Source organism: Neofelis nebulosa, chromosome 11, assembly GCF_028018385.1.
Source record: "Neofelis nebulosa isolate mNeoNeb1 chromosome 11, mNeoNeb1.pri, whole genome shotgun sequence".
In the NCBI taxonomy this organism is placed as follows: domain Eukaryota; kingdom Metazoa; phylum Chordata; class Mammalia; order Carnivora; family Felidae; genus Neofelis; species Neofelis nebulosa.
In genome coordinates this window covers 68,353,681-68,370,708 of record NC_080792.1, presented here as the reverse complement: position 1 = coordinate 68,370,708, position 17,028 = coordinate 68,353,681, and the positions used below count along the sequence as shown (strand labels likewise).

At 47.8% G+C, this 17,028-nt stretch overlaps 1 protein-coding gene across 10 annotated transcripts in view; it reads right to left on the bottom strand.

The window, feature by feature from the left end:
* Positions 1-17,028, bottom strand: part of SGSM1 (small G protein signaling modulator 1) — a 96,785-nt gene that overhangs the window by 55,567 nt on the left and 24,190 nt on the right. For 7 of the 10 annotated variants that reach the window (XR_009251133.1, XM_058693076.1, XM_058693075.1 and 4 more), the window contains 5 exons: positions 8,795-8,870; positions 5,454-5,616; positions 3,749-3,901; positions 436-503; positions 10-155 (listed from right to left, as the gene is read on the bottom strand). Coding sequence is in view for 9 of the 10 variants with exons in the window: in XM_058693076.1 (XP_058549059.1) it covers positions 10-155; positions 436-503; positions 3,749-3,901; positions 5,454-5,616; positions 8,795-8,870 (606 nt within the window). In the remaining variant the exon portion in view is untranslated. Of the gene's footprint in view, positions 1-9; positions 156-435; positions 504-2,766; positions 2,862-3,748; positions 4,961-5,453; positions 5,617-8,794; positions 8,871-17,028 lie in introns of those variants that run through there. The other 3 variants (XM_058693081.1, XM_058693082.1, XM_058693083.1) reach the window with 3 other exon arrangements.

Below are 17,028 nucleotides of genomic sequence, written 5' to 3'. Positions count from 1 at the left end.
CCTACTCACACAGAGGGCTGGACGCTTGGTGGGTGAGTCCTGCCGCAGGTGCGAGCTATGGATGCGGTGCCTCTGGACAAGCTCGTCGGCTGAGGGGTCAGTCCAGAAGTGATCTGCAGTCTTCATCTTGGTGTACTCCAGGGCACAGGGCCCCACTGTGGAGCATACAGGGGCTGGGAATCCCTAGCCCTGAAAGTCCACCCTCCTGTCTACCCCCAGATGGGCCACCACCTTCACTGCCTCTCCCCTCCAGCCAGTGAGTATGCCCCAGGGTCCTGCTAAGGAGAGTCCAGCACAAGACCCTGAGAACAAGAGCCAGGGAACAAGTAAGTTTTGATGGAGAAGGCTAGAGGGAAACGAGAGAGGCCCTTAGGAGATGCACCAGTGAGCCAACATCAGAGATCCAGATGAAGCTCAGAGCCCTGGACCACTTACCCAACAAAGACGCAAGGATGGGGCCATCCACCGGGTCCATCAGGAGGGCTTCCTTCTCGTAGTATTTACTAGTAAGAGAAAAGGACAGGCAGGTCTGGATGGTAACCAGCAGAGGGTGCACAATTGACACTGACCTGATACTTAAGAGCAGACTGAGTTCAGCCTCCCTCTTGTTACCCAGTTAACGCTGTAAGCCTCAAATGTCCCATCTGTAAAATGGGGGTAATAAAAACATATATCCTAGGGCCATCAGAAGGACTTTAGAGGGGCACCTGCATGGTTCAGTTAAGTGTCTGACTCTTGATCTCAGCTCAGGTCTTGATCTCAGGGTCGTGAGTTCACACCTCACATTGAGCTCCATGCTGGGTGTGAAGCTTACTTAAATTTAAAAAAAAGAAAAAGGGACTTTTGAAAGAGACAACAGATGTGGGCACTTAGTACCATGCTTGGCACTAACTGCTTAATACGTGGCTGTGATACAGCCTTAATGAGAGTAACGGGAATAGTAATTAGAAGGCTGCTTCTGGCTGCTTCTATCAGCTTCTATCACATCTTCCATTTCAGGCGCCAAGTGGCTTGGGAGCTCAGATGATGTCAGCTCTTCTAATATTATTGAGGCAATAAAAGGCTTTTTAGCTGTGGCGTGTACGGAAAAGCTATATTAACAGGACTTCCTGCGCGGATAACTATGTGGATGACGCTGGCCTGACGTGCTCGCAAGCGCCCCCTGGCTTCTGGCTCTTCAAAATAACTTGTCATATGGGCAAGACAATGTTTGTGCTGAGTGTTTTTGGGTTTTGCTTCTTTGTTGGAGTTGTTGTGTAGTGCCTCCTAATTCTCTGCAAACTCCTACAAGCTAGGAACCGAATTTTAGAGTTGGAAAGGACCTTGTTCTACCTTCCCAAGGGATGTCAGGCTCAGAGAGGGTAAGTGACTTCTTGGAGGCCACAGAGCAGGTGGATGCAAGCTATACCCAGCCAGCTTGGGTGTTCCCATCCTACAGCAGGGGTCGAAGAACACAGGATCTGCAGCGAGGCAGACTGAGTGGGAGCCCAGGTCGGCCACTCCCACTCTCACTGTGTGTCCCTGGGCATGTGACGACTACCCTCTCTGAGCTTTAGTGTCCTCAGCTATAAAATGACAAGAATGACAGAACTCACCTGCCCAGGTTGTTGGGAGGATTAAATATTGACCTGCTTTTACAGCAACAGCACAGACTCTGACACCAGGGAGTTCTTGCTAAGGGGTGGCAACATCACTGTAATTTGACCCCAGAGGAATCTTCTATCCACCAGGATATTGGCTGAAGCCGAACGGACATGCTCTGTGCATCCTCAGCAGCAAGTTTATCCATTTTGGTGTCAGATCTGAAGGTAAAACTTCAAGGCACTTTCCACTCTGCCACTCAGTCTCTATGCTGAAAACCAGCACCGTTGCATGATCATAAACCCTGGAAATAGTACCTTAAAAACTAGCAGGTGGGACTGGGGGCAAGATGTGACCATCGAGGGTAGCTCGAGGGAGCTTCTTTGGGGTGGTAGGTTTCACTGGAACAGTTCTATGTTGTGACTGTGGTGTTGGTTATACAGAACTACAGACTGTATTTATACTATGAGTATAATACATATACATATGTAATTTTTATTAAATAGTTAAATAATACATATTTAATTAAATAATACATATATGTATTTATACTGAATTTAACTATGCTAAAATTCCATAGAACTAGACAGAAAAAAATGAGTGTACATAAAGACTAGTGAAATCCAAATAAAGCATGTAGTTTAGTTAACAGTATTGTACCAATGTCAATTTCCTGTTTTGGTATTTGTACTATGGTTATGTGGGATGTGATCACTGAGGGCAGGCGAGAACTCTTTGCGCTAATGTTACAACTTCTATGTGAATCAAAAAAATAAAAAGTTTAGACAAAAAAAAAATAAAGAGATAGTTTGGCATTGCTGCTCAAATAAATTACTCATTCCTTCTACCGACTCATTCAGCAGAAAACACAAGGTCATATGCCAAAGGCAAGAGCTCCGGAGGCCCGCACCCATGCGAGGGCACGGGGCAGAGACGTATCACATTTTACTAGAAGGTGAAGAGATTAATTGGACTCCAGAGCCTGGATTTCTTCCAATTTGTCTCCTGCCTCCTGGCTTTGCACCTGCTATTCCCTTGGCTGGGAACACTCTTTTCCCTACCCACTTCACCGGGTTAATGCCTACGTGCCCTTCAAACTGATGATTAACTGCCATGTCTTCTAGGATTCTTTTCCTGACCACCCAGAGGAAGTTAAACACCACCCACCTGACTTGGAATACTCACCACATATTACCACAATTACTATTTTCCTGTTTTCCCTGCAACTATGTGAGGTTTGTGAGAGGAAGGACTCTGCTCTCTCCTTTCATATGTATTTTCCTAGCAAACAGGCAAAGAATAAAAGGTAATCATAATACCCACTGCATGTGAAGATGTGGTTAAACAGGCACTTTCATATACCAGGAGATGAGGAGATTCTCAGATATTTCCCTCATCGTGTTTTCTCTTTCCCACTCCCCCTGTCTATCTCTCTCTCCCCATCTGTCTATGGCTGGAAGGAGTGTTAGCCATGAAGAGTCTCAAGTTATACAAAAGCCCACATTCTTCACTGGCTCCTCTGTGCTCTTAGCATAATATCCAAGCTCTTAACATGACAGTTAAGACCAATGTATCTCCAACATCTCAGTTACTGCCTGGCACATGGTAGGTGCCGATTAAATATTTACTGGATTAATGAATGCATGGATGAATGCTTGCCAAGAGTACTCATAGTCTAAAACCTTTACACCAGGTTAATCTGAGCTAGAATAGAAAATGTAAAAAAAGTATCATACATTCCGAAAACACTGTGTACTCACTAACTCCCCTTCTCACCTCTTCTCCAGAATGGCAACAATCCCTGTCCCATTTATTAAAAGAGCAGCAGAGACACAGAGAAGCTACATGACTCTTCTAGGACCACAGTTAGCAAGTAGACTGTAGGCTTAATGCATGGGAGGAAAAAGATCCCTAAGATTGCAAGATCCTTGTTCCTCACTCCAAATTTGAAGATCCTATATTATCAGGAAGTACCTGAATAGTCCCAGGTTCTAAGCTGAGCTCATTTAGAGGCAAACATCCAGAAGGCCTTTATCTAACTGCTTTCAAATCAAGTGCACGTCAACACGAGAGAAAAGAAAGTTGCTTTGTGCCATAGGGTGCAGTTCCCAAAATGGCCAGAAGGTGACGCTAGAGCACGCCACGGCGGCTGCTCTTTCTCACTCACCTGCTGTTTTCCACCAGGTAATGCACAATTTTGTCCAGGACCTTCTCAAACAAAGCAGTGCGGATCCACAGGTGCTTGATGGCAAGTGGGGACAGGCTGGGCAGCTTCGGCAGCTTCCGCACATTCTCCTGGAGGCCCTGAATCTGGTTTCGCCTTCAAGACCAGTACAGAAGGAGGAGGAATATTTGCAAAAAAGGAGATCCAACAGGACCAATGTGCAAACAGCAAAATGCCCAACCTCTCTAGGGAATGAAGGAACGGCAACTAAAACAACAACAAAAGCCCACATTGCTCCTGGCAAGTGGGTGACATGTTGAAAAAATGAGAACACCCAGTGAGTGTGAAGATGCGATAAAACAGACACCTTCATATACTGTTGATGGGCAAGCCAGATTCTCATAGCGATACTTCTCTTCATCTCTCTCTCTCATTCCCTCTATCCCCTTCCCTCTCTCATGAATGAGCGACTGCATGAATGAAATGAATGGCTCTCCCTTACCACCTGGCATGGGTATCTCTAATTCCTCCATGAGAAAGTCATTCCCGATATTATGGAAGGCCCATGGAAATCGCTCCCTTTCGGAAGTTATCAGCAAACACTTGGGAATTTAGCATACGGACTGGAAGGCACCTTGAAGACCAAGTGGCTGAGGAGTCTGCTTCCGAAAGGGAGCCGGTGACGCTAAGTCCACAGCCTTGCCTGTCCCACAGTTCTGGACGGCAGCTCTGGGCTGGCACAGCCTGCAAGGGAGGGAAAGGACCATCTCCCACCCGCTGAGGTGGAGTGATCACCCACGGCACACACAGCATGTGCGCCTCTCTCTCCCTTCTCTTGCCCGTCACACACACGGCGAATCAATCCACACATTCTTTCCCGGGAAGCCCAATCACGGCTCCGGGATCTTTCACAACAAGGTCCTGTGGGCGGCTGCTAGCACCAACGGAAGCTGAAAGCTCTTTGCCAGCCCTGACCAGGCTCCAGACCGCGGCTCTGGCGTAGAGTCAAACTGTGCGGTCGGGACTCTGGTGGGAGGTTCTCACGTACGTGCCCTCAGGCCCTGAGCCCTCCCCCCAGGAAATCAGCCCTCCAGGCGTGTGAGTGAAGTCACCGTCCCCCTTGTTGTCTCAGTGTCAGTATCTGGTCCATGCAGATGGAGACCACAGTAGTTTCATTAAACTTGGTCTTCCTGCATGTGGAATGGGTTTGGCTAACAGCAGACACTCATTCAACAATCATTTCTTGAGCATTTTACCAGGTGCTGGGCACTGTCCAGACACTGGGGACAAAATGGGGAATAACAGATTTTAGTGGCCTGTTTTCGTGGAGTTCAGAGCCAAGGAGGAGAGATAGACAACAATCAAGTAAAAAGTACACAAAGGAATGAATAATTAGAGGTGGTGATAACCACAGGAGAGAAAATACAGAGTGATATGTAAGAGAAATGGGGTGAGGGTTGGAGTTTATCCTTAACTGGGGGAAAGCCTGAATGATGACAAGGCACCAGCCCTGAAAGATGAGGCGTGTGAACCGGGTGGTAGGTAGAGCATGTGCAAAGGCCCCAGGGTAGGAGAGTCTGGCGGGTTTGAGGAGCGAAAGCAGAGTGCAGACAGTGCCAGGAGGTGCGGGTTCTGGCAGAGCTCAGGGAGGAGCCTGGACTGTCCCCTGCGGGAACGCTCCAGCCCATACCCCATGCTCCGCACTCACGCGCTCTCCATCAGCTGTTCCAGGTCCTGCACCTTGCGGCTCAGCTCTTCGGCCGGTGGGAAGTTCTTGCCCACTTTCATGAAGAGAGCTGCAATCTTGTTGCTGCGCAGAAAGCCAGCCGCCCGCCGCCGCAGCCCATGCAGGACGCAGGCCTCTACAGCCGCTGCAGGGACACAATGGTCAGCAGGCCCTGCCCTACCCGTGCTCCCCAGCACCCAGCCCAGCTCAGGTCTTCAGCCACACAGAGGCGCCTTGGAGAGCGGGGCGCCCCAGAATCGCGAAATCCACGAAAGCATCAAAGGAAAATCACGTACGTCTCTCTGCCTTCCACTCCCTCAAAAGGGAGCAGGAGAGCTTAGCAGTTAACCTGTGTTTGCTGCCCGAGGTCAGACTGTGTTCATATCCTCTCCCAGACACTAACCAGCTGCGTGACCTTGGGCAATGACTTCCTCTCTCTGTGTCTCAGTATCCTCATCTGTGAAATGGGGATAGTACGAACAGGCATCTGACATGGTTGCAGCAAGCGAGGTGGGGAAAATGCATGGCAAGCACTTCACATAGTTGGGCACAGAGTGAGCGCTTTAGGGATGTTAGCTATTACTCCTGTCAGTGAGGGAGGGGAGGCTGACCACAGGACTGGTGGGCTTTATCTGGGCTGAAGAATCACATGATCGTCACCACTATTGTGATTCCAGGAACAGCTAACATTATGGATCCCATTCCATCTCTGCCACAGCCAAGGAAGAAAGGAACGCCATCTCCATTTCTCAGATGTGGAAACTGAGGCCCTAAGAGGGGAACTGAATTGCCCAGGGCCACCCAGACGAGCTGGGATCCAAACCCAGGTCTGAGCCTAAAGTGTGCTCACAACACTTGTGCCGCCACAACGGATCTGAAGAGAGAGGACTGTCATCATCTTCCCATGTCTGTGTTTCCCCTGGACACCCCGCCCAGCCCTGCTCAGAGCAGGAGACCTGGGCAGTAGCCTGGGCTCTATCACTAACTTGCTATGTGACCTCAGGCAAATCGCTTTCCCTCTCTGGGCCTTAGTGTCTTCCCCCCACCCCCCTCCCCCCGGGAAACAGTCCCTGTGCAGGCCATTCTGATGGCCCCAGTCTTATTTCTGATACTTTCAGCAGCACTTTATTGAGTATTTTCTTATCTTCTGTCTTACACAGCAGACTGGGAGGGAGCTCACTCTGGTATATCATAGGAGCATAATCGATGTTGATGGAAAAACTGAGCATATTTTAAGAGCTACTCCTTATTGGGTATCTGCTGGGTGTGAGACCAGTGTTAAGGTTTACCTTACCTAATCCTTGTGGAAAAAACCCAAGAAGTGAGCGTTCTAGTTACTGTGACTCCACAGAAGGAATACTCCAGCAGTCTGAGGGTTAAGAGCCTGGCCAAGGTTATGTTGCACACAAGGAGAAATACTGAGAGGTTTGATGCAATTGCTTGTCTTGGTTTATTTTTGTTGGCAATTATTTGACTTTTTTCAAAACGTTATGATTATAGTTTTTCTTTTAAGGACAGTCCACGCCCAACGTGGGGCTTGAACTCACAACGTTGAGCTCCAGAGTCACGTGCTCTACTGAATGAGCCAGCCAGGTGCCCCAGCGATTACTTGGCTTTGAACGGATGCCCACCCTATTGCCTAATCTGCCCATGGGTTTAATATATTCTGGGTGAGCCTCTCTGAAATATCTTCATTTTTGCTTGCACACACTACACTTTTGTTTAGACTGCGATAAGTTAATTAACTGTTCAAGCACTGGAGACATGCCTCGAGTCTTTCTGACAATGGCTTGTAAGGCACAATGGAGCAGAGACACCACAGGGAGCCCCTGCAGGCCTCACCCTGCAGTAACATCACCCTTCCTCCCTCATCCAAACACTGGGGTTGGAGTTAGAGAATCATGATTTTTATCCGTTCTATTCCTCTAAATCTTCAACAGGTGAGCATGGTCGCACACTCTGAAGTATGCCTACTATTTTCTTTGCAAATAGAGATGTCCAGGATAAAAAAAAAATTAGGCATATATACATTCTCATGTTAACATTTATGCGTATATACACATGTACATATGCAGACTTATATATATATATACACCTATATATACCCATACAAGTATATAAACACACACACACACACACACACACACACACACACATATATATGTAATTTAATAAACATATCTCACTTTAAAAAGAAATTTGGGGGCGCCTGGGTGGCTCAGTTGGTTAAGCGTCCGACTTCGGCTCAGGTCATGATCTCATGGTTCATGGGTTCGGGGCCCGCATCAGACTCTGTGCTTACAGCGTAGAGCCTGCTTGAGATTCTCTCTGTCTCTCTTCCTCCCTCTCTGCCCTCTCTCTGCCCACACATTCTCTCTCCAAATAAACTCAATTTTCTTTCTTTTTTTTTTTTTTTTTTTGCCAAGGTCACCCAACAAACAAATGGCAGAGGAGGGATTTGAACCCAGGTCTGCCTGGCTGCAAAGGGGCTAAACTGATAGCAGTGGGCTCCCAGGTCACAGCATGTGCTCCCATGGGTAGTGCCTCCAGCCATCTGGATGAAGCTGAGGGCCGACCAGGTCTCCTCGCTCTGGCCTCTCCTCGGAGCCAAGAGCGCGAGAGGGGAGATACAGCACGTCCTCCATTGCGAGACACTCCAGTCATGGAATGAAAAGGTTTTCAGGCAGAAAGAAACATTCCTGCTTATACATACACATGGATTAGAAGCTGAACCCTGACTGTGGGGACACGTAAAACATGTGTCTGTAGCCATTGTGGAAGGACAGTTAAGAACCTGGCAGCACGGTTATTTATTTCTGGAATCTTGTGAGCACAGCTGGTTCAAGGATACAAGTTAAGCTCCGAGCCCTAGGCCTGCCTCCTCTGCTGAGCCAGCTGGACATGAGCCCTTAGGATGGATCAATGGCTCCCGATTCCCTATGTCTTTAAAGCCCATCCATCCTCCCCCTTCATTTGGCAACAGCCACAGGCAGGGTGAGGAAAGGGTGCAGAGTCTGTCGTCAGATGCGAGACCAACGTCACTAGGGGGATGGGTAGCCGTGAACTGAGCCCACACGAGGGGAAGGCAGTCCCTCCAGCGTCAGCAGTGACTAACTCTTGCTGGGTACACAGGCCATTCTTCCTTTCTTCTCTCGACTTCTCCGTGGTTCCAAATTCCCTCACAGAGACCCCCGGGAATCCAAAAATAACTTCAGAGTCACAAAGTCAAAACACAGTGTGAGAATCCTTGCACAAAGACGCCACTCCCCCAAGGCAGCCCACAGAGAAAAAGCCCCTTTCCAGGTCAGGGTCCACGGACTCACCACAGAAGGAGATGATGTGGCTGCTGTCCTCGTGGACGAACTTCCGTGTGACTGCCTCCTCCATGATTTGCTTCACCTGGAAGGGCAGAGGCAGTTGGACGGGGAGACCCAAACGCGACCCAGGGTGCGGTCATCCCCAAGGGCCGTGTCGTCCTTCCTGGCCCTCTGAGGCCATCTGGGGTGCTTTGATAACTTCTCTCCTTCCATGCCCTCCTCATGGCGCCTTCTGTAAGTCTGAGGCCTAGGGCCTGTGAGAGCATCATGTTTTACTGAATTATGTCTTCAGGCCCTCTGCCTGGCTGGTTCTTCTCAGGTGTCACACGAGATGTCATCTTCCTTGAGCCCCTTATCTGACACAGCCCTCCCCTGACACCACTCACACCTCGTTACAGTCCCTTCTGGGTACATAGGCTATTCCTGTCCTGTTTACTTGCTTACTATTACCTTCTTCTAAGATATAAATTCCCTGAGGCCAGGGCCTCACCTATCTTGTTCACTTCTGTATCCATGGAGACCAAAACAGTGCCTGGCACATAGCAGGTGCTCAATAAATATTTTTGGAAGCAGGGAAAGAAAGAAAGAAAGAAAGAAAGAAAGAAAGAAAGAAAGAAAGAAAGAAAGAAAGAGAGGGAGGAAGGAAGAAAGAAAAAAAGAAAGAAAGAAAGAAAGAAAGAAAGAAAGAAAGAAAGAGAAAGAAAAAGAAGGAAGGAAGGAAGGAAGGAAGGAAGGAAGGAAAGAAGGAAGGAAGGAAGGAAGGGGAAACAAGTATATAAAAGAATCAGGAAGGTATAGTGATAAATCAGGCCTGGAATCTAGCAGCTCTGGGTTCCAATCCCTGCTCAGGCACCTACCAGTTGGGTCTGTGATCTCAATTTGGGAAACCGAGGCTCAGCAAAGTGAAGCAAACTTGCCCAGAGAAGTAAAGCTGGCCCAGAGCAGACACCAAATTCCAGGCTGTCTGACTCCCTGGGGGTGTGTTTTCCTACTATCCTCACACACTCAACAAATCTTTTTTGAGCGCCCCTGATGCACCAGGAGTGAGGGACACAGTGCTGAAAGGGCAGCTGTGCCTCTGCTCACAGAGATGACTCTCCAGTGGCCTGAACACCCTTCTGCTTTGCTGGATTCTGGCCCCCAGTCTGCCCAGCGTCACCATGGGGCTTTAGCCATGCATTTCTCCTCTCTAGAGGCTCAGTTTCCCCACCTTGAGGTTGAGGAGGCCAAGAGAGATGACCTCAAAGGCCGGTCCCAGCTCTGCATTGCCAGGGCTGCGACATGGGGTAACAGGAGCAGTTCTGAATCCAACCCCCTCCATGAGCAGCCGCTCCCTTCCTGGCTGCCCCGTGGCCTACTCGGCCTCAGCCAGGCCAGCTCAGCAGTGCACCCACCGGAGAGCGATCGCAGGCTCTCCATGCCCCTCTCCCCTTCCTTGCAGTTGCCTCCTGGAGGGGAAAACAGAACTCAGAGCATCCCTGGCCATGCCCTGCAGTGTCTGCCCCACACAACCGAGTCAGCACTCACCCCGTGAACAGCGCTGACCTCTGAGCTAAGCAAGCTCTAAGCTGGGCTTCGCCAGCAGCATTTCCAAGTCTGAAAACTACCTAGCCAAACCCCTGGAATCAGCCCTGTTTACAGGTGTGGAAACTTGAGGGTCGGGAGGCAAACTGGCCTACTGAAGGCCACAAAGCTAGGAAGCCATGGCTGGACTTTTGGCTTAGGACTTTTTTTTCCCCCCATCTCAGCTCCAGCTGCCATATCCTGGCCACTGTGGCTACTGATTGTGTTTCCACAGTCAAATCACATCACCTCTCTGAACCTTAGTTTTCTCACTGGGTGAAGGGCGTATAGGAACAGCACCTGCCTCATGGGGCTGCGGGAAGACTGAACAAGGTAACGCACACCATGTGCTGAGCACAGAGCCTGGCACACAGGGTGCCTGCAGTGTTACTTGCCTAAAACCTCACCTGGTCTCTCTATTCTGGCTGAAACAGTAACCTGTTCAGGAGAATAAAATTCCCCTGCTTCCAGCGTCCCCACAGTGGCTGCTCTCGAACACCCATCAGATTGATAAGCACAGAGCCTGACGCGGGGCTTGAACCCACGACTGTGAGATCATGACCTGAACCTTAAGACACTCTTTTTTTTTTTTTAAACACTTATATATTTTTGGAGAGACAGAGCATGAGTGGGGGAGGGACAGGGAAAGAGGGAGGCACAGAATCTGAAGCAGGTTCCAGGCTCCAAGCTGTCAGCACAAAGCCCAATGTGGGGCTCGAACTCACGAACCGTGAAATCATGACGTGAGCCGAAGTCAGTCCCTCGACTGACTGAGCCACCCAGGTGCCCCCATAAGAGACTCTTATATTCAGAGAACAAACTGAAGGTTGCTGGAGGGGAGGTGGGTGGGGGGATGGGCTAAATGGGTGATGGGCATTAAGGAGGGCGCTTGTTGGGATGAGCACTGGGTGTTGTATGTAAGCCAGTTTGGCAATAAATTACATTTAAAAAAAAAAAGAGAGAGACACTCAACTGACTGAGCCACCCAGGTGCCCCAAACCATACACAGCCTCCAACAACCAACGGGTCAAAGAAGAAATCACAAGAGAAATCAGCAAGTATCTTGAGACAAATGGAAAGGAAAAGGCAATGTATCAAAATCCAGGGGATGTAAAGAAAGCAGGGTACAAGGGGCATTTACAGCTGGAAGTGCTTATGTTCAAACAACAAGGAAGGTCTCCAATCAACAGTCTAACTTGACACCTCGAGGAACTACAGAGGAACAAACAAAACCCAAAGCTAGCAGAAGGAAGGTCATCGCAATGTCACAGCAGAGATAAACAAAAGAAAGAAAAGAAATACAAGGGTAGGTTTTAACAAAACCAAGAGTTGAGTCTTCCAAAAGATCAGCAGAATTGACAAACCTTTAAGCCAGACTGACTAAGAGCAAAAAATAAAAGAGAGAGAGAGAGAGAAAGACTCGACAAAAATCAGAATTAACACCAATCCTCCTCAAATTCTTCTAAAATAATAATAATAATGGAAGAGGAGGGAATACTTGCGTTGCATGAGGCTGACATCACCTTGGAAAGCAAAGCCAAGCAAGTCATGACACGAACACTGGAGACCAATGTCTCCAAAGAGTGACTCCGTCAGAAGGCTCAACAAAACACTGGCAAACAGAATTCGGCAGGATCCGGAGAGCTCCACAAGCGCCATGACCAAGTAGGATTTACTGCTAAGATGCAGCGAGGGTTCAAGGCACAAAAACCGACCAACGCAAGACACCAGCATTAACATAACGAAGAGAAAAGTACCACATGGACATCGCGGCTGATACAGAAAAAGAATGTGGCAAAATTCAACACCCGTTCATCATAAAAACTCTCACAAACTAGGAACAGGAAGAAACTACCGGTCACGTATGAAAGTCATGTATGAAAAACCCAGAGTTACCATCTCATGCGATGGTGGAAGACTGAAAGTTTTTCCTTCAAAGTCAAGAGCAAGACAAAGACACCTCTGCTCGCCTCTTTTACTTCACGTAGCATTGGAAGCTCTAGCCAGATGAATTAGGACAAGGAAAAGAAACCAAAGGTATGCAAATCAGAAAGAAAGAAGTAAAATGATCTCGGTTGATCTTATGCCCGGAAAACCCCAGAAACTCCACAAGAAAACTGTTAGCAGCCATAAATAAATTCAGCAATGTTGCAGGATACAAAACCCAAACGTGAAAATTAGCTGTATTTCTAAACACTACCGATGAACAATCCTAAAACAAAATGTTAAATATTCTGTTTACAATAGCATCAAAAACAGGGGTGCCTGGGTGGCTCAGTCAGTTAAGCGTCCAACTTCAGTGGAGGTCGTGAGCTCGCGGTTTCTGAGTTCGAGCCCCATGTCGGGCTCTGTGCTGATAGTACGGAGCCTGCTTCGGATTCTCTCTCTCTGCCCCGCCCCTGCTCATGCTCTCTCTGTCTCAAAAATAAAGAAACACTAAAAAAAAAAAAAAAGTAGCATCCAAAAGAATAAAATACTTAGGGATAAACTTAACCAAGGAGGTGAAAGACCTGTATATTGAAAGCTACAGTAAACCTGCTGAGAGAACTTTATTATTATTATTATTGTTGTTGTTATTTTTAATGTTTATTCACTTTTGAAGGAGAAAGAGACAAAGCATGAGCAGGGGAGGGGCACAGAGAGAGAGGCAGGCTCCAGGCTCTGGACTGTCAGCACAGAGCCCGATGCAGGGCTCGAACCCACAAGCTGTGAGATCACGACCTGAGCCGAAGTTGGATGCACAACCGACTAAGCCACCCAGGAACCCCGAGAGAACTTTTTAAAGATGCAAATAAATGGAAAGGCTTCCCATGTGTTCAGAGATTGAAAGACTTAATATTGTTGTCAATAAAACCCAAAGCAATCTACGTGTAATCGCCATCAAAATCCCAATGGCATTTTGTTGATGTTGTTTTGGCGTGGTGTTTTTGTTTTTTGTTTTTGGTTTTGGGTTTTTTTTGCAGAAAAAGGAAAATCTATCCTAAAAGTCATAAGGACTCCCATGAATAGGCAAAGCAATCTTGAAAAGGAAGAACAAAGCTAGAAGTTTGGCATTTCCTGACTTCAAACTTCATTATAAAACTATGGTAATAAAAATACTAGCATAGTTTGAGGTACCAGCATAAATACAAGTGGTGAAGAACAGAGAGCCCAGAAATAAACCCTCACGTCTATCAGTACGTATGAAACGATTTTGACAAAGATGCTAAGACCATTCAGTGTTGGGGGGGGAGCAGTCTCCTACAAATGCTCTTGAGAAAACTGGATGTCCACATGGAAAAGAATGAAGTGAGACCCTCACCTGTACCATACACAAAAATCAACTCAAAATGGATCAAAGGCCTAAATACCAGAGCGAACACTACAGAATTCCTCAAAGAAAGCATAGCAGAGAAGCGCCATGATTTGGCAACGATTTCTTGGTCGTGACACCAAAAGCAGAGCAGGCAAAAGTAACATGAAATAAACTGGACCACGTCAAAGTAAACAAACAAACTTCCGTACATCAAAGGACACAATAAACAGAGTGAAAAGGCAACACCCATGGAATGGGTGAAAATACCTGCAAATCGTGTATCTGATAAGGAGCTAATGTCTAGACTGTATGATGCGTTCCTACAACTCAACAATAAAAAACAACCTGATTCCCAAATGGGCAAAGGACCTGGACAGACACGTCTCCAGAGAAGATAAACAGACGGTCAAGAAGCACACGCAAAGATGCTCAACATCATTCATCATCAGGGAAGTGCAAATCAAAACTGTGATGAGATACTGACTGCCTCACACCTATTAGGATGGCTCCTATTGAAAAATGGAAAATAACAAGTGTGAGTGCACATATGGAGAAATCGGAACTCTCGTGCATTGCTGATGGGCATGTAGAATTGTGCGGTTCCTAAGGAAAAGAGGATGGCAGGTCCTCAAAAAATTAAACAGAAAATCAGCATCTGATCCAGCAGTTCTCTTCTGGGTATATACCCCAAAGGACTGAAAGCAGAGTGTTGAAGAGAGATTTGCACACCCGTGTTCATGGCAGCACTATCCACAACAGCCAAGGGCAGAAACAACCCAAGTGTCCATTGATGGACAAATGGATAAACAAAATGTAGCAGACACATTCAAGGGAATATAACTCAGCCTTAAAAGGGAGGAAGTTCTGGGGCACCTGGGTGGCTCAGTTGGTTGAGTGTCCGACCCTGGATCTTGGCTTGGGGCATGGTCTCATGGTTTGTGGGATAGAGCCCTGTGTCGGGCTCTGCACTGATGGTGTGGAGCCTGCTTAGGATTCTCTCTCCCTCTCTCTCTCTCTCTCTCTCTCTCTCTCTCCCTCTGCCTGTCCATCCCTCTCTCTCTCTCAAAACATACACATAAAGTTAAAAAAAAAAAAAAGGAAGGGAATTCTGACACCTGCCACTACATGCGTGAACCTTGAACATGTCACGCTAAGTGAAATAAGCCAGTCACAAAGAGACAAAATACTTATAAGCAGTGCCTAGAGGAGGCAAGTTCATAGAGACAGAAAACAGAATGGTAGTTGCCAGGGGCTGGGGGGAGGAGAGAAAGGGAAATTATTACTTAGCGGGTACAGAGCTGTAGTTTTGTGAGACGAAGAGAGACTGACCACACAACAATGTGAATTACTCAGCACTACCAAACTTAAAAATGATGAAGGCAAAATTTTATGTTGTGTATTTTACCACAATTTTTACAAGTGTGGATACTATGTGTTAATATAATGTAAATAAATATTTTTCAGTTGATTTTTTTTTAATTTTGTTTATTTTTGAGAGAGAGAGAGAGAGAGAGAGAGAGAGAGAGAGAGAGAGAGAGAGAAAGGGTCAGAGAGGGGGAAGCAGGCTCCAGGCTCCATGCTGCCCGCACAGCAAGGTGGAGGCTATCAGCAGGTAGAATGGAGAGAATAAGTCCCGAGAGTGTGGCACTTTGTGAAGTTCTCTCCTGCCTGCCTTGCCCCATGGGATCATCCCAACAATTCAGGGTAATAGTCTCCCCATTTACAGAGGGGGAAAACTGAGGCTCTGAGGAGGACACTCCTTGTAATGGACTGAATGTTTCAGTTCCCCCCAAATTCCTATGTTGAAATTCTAATCCCCAGTGTGATGGGGGTATTACGAGGCGGGGCCTGTGGGAGGTGATGAGGTCATGGGTAGGATTGGTGACCTCATGAAAGAGACCCTGGAGAGCTCCCTTCCCTCTTCTGTCATGTGAGGACATAGAGAGAAGACAGCTGTCTGTGAACCAGGAAGCGGGTTCTCAGCAGACACTGTTGTTCTCAGCACAACAAGGAAGTTCCAGGGGTGAACCTGGTACCTAGAACTATAGACAGAGAAGCACAAAAACAAGGGTCTGCAAACCGTTTCTGTAGAGATCTACGGAGTAAGCATTCTTGGCTTTGCTGGCCATCTGGTCTCTGTCTCAAGTATTTAACTTCACCCTTGGATCCGGAGAGCAGCCATATGCCAATGAATGAGCGTGGCTGTGTTCCAATAAAACTTTATTTACAAAACCAAGTGGAGAGCCGGGTTTGTCCTTTGGGCAACAGTTTGCTGACCGCGAAATAATAAAAAAACATATACCTGTTGGTCTTGGCCCCCAGTTCCCCGCACAGAGCTCCTAAAACCCTGGTAATTTCCTAAGTGATCACAGCGCTAGGGGCATCTTCTATTCTACCATTTGACCTTTGACCTCAGTTCCTGACACACAATTTCTAAATCCCTTGGACTCTCCTGGGTGAGAGGAATGTGCTTTGTTCTAATGAGGTGATGCCTGGCGGGCGCCTGGATCGCTTCGGGATGGGGACTGGTCACCAGAAAGACCAAGCTATGATGAGAAGCTTGGAACTTTCAGCCCCATGCCTCATTCTCGCGGACGGGGACAGGGAGGCAGACTGAGTTCACTCTTCACCATGTCTGTGTTAATGAAGCCTCCATAAAAATCCCCAAGTATGAGGCTTGGAGAGCAGGCTGCCGAACATGGAGGTGATGGAAGGGTGTCACAAGATGACACGGAGGCTCTGCGCCCTTCCCCCAGACCTTGCCCTATGCACCTCTTCCATCTGGATGTTCATCTGCGTCCTGTATCGTACCTTTTTGTCATGAACTGGTGAACCTAAGTGTTTCCCTGACTCCTATGAGCAAATGATCAAACCTAAGGAGGGGGCTAGGGGAACCCCAGTATGTGGCTATCAAGAAGTACAGGGGGTGGGGCAGCTGGGTGGCTCAGTCGGTTAAGCGTCCGACTTTAGCTCAGGTCATGATCTTGCAGTTCGTGAGCCACACTGGGTTCTGTGCTGACAGCTGAGCGCCTGGAGCCTGCTCTGGATTCTGTGTCTCCCTCTCTCTCTGCCCCTCCCCATATTTATGCACACGCGCTCTCTGTCTCTCTCAAAAATAGATAAACAAAACCAACAAAGAAGTACAGGTGACAATCTGAGACTTGCACCTCAAGTGGGGGACAGTCTTGCAGGACTGGGGCCCCTAACCTGTGGGACCTGACACTGACTCCAGGCAGCTAGCGTCAGAATTCGGTTAAGGGGCGGCCACCCGGCTGGCGTCAGAGAACTGCCTGAGGTGTAGCAAACCCACACACCTCTGTGTCTGCGGTATCGTCCAGGAAGAGTGTGGGATCAAGGAGAAACACACAGGAGTGTGTTTCTC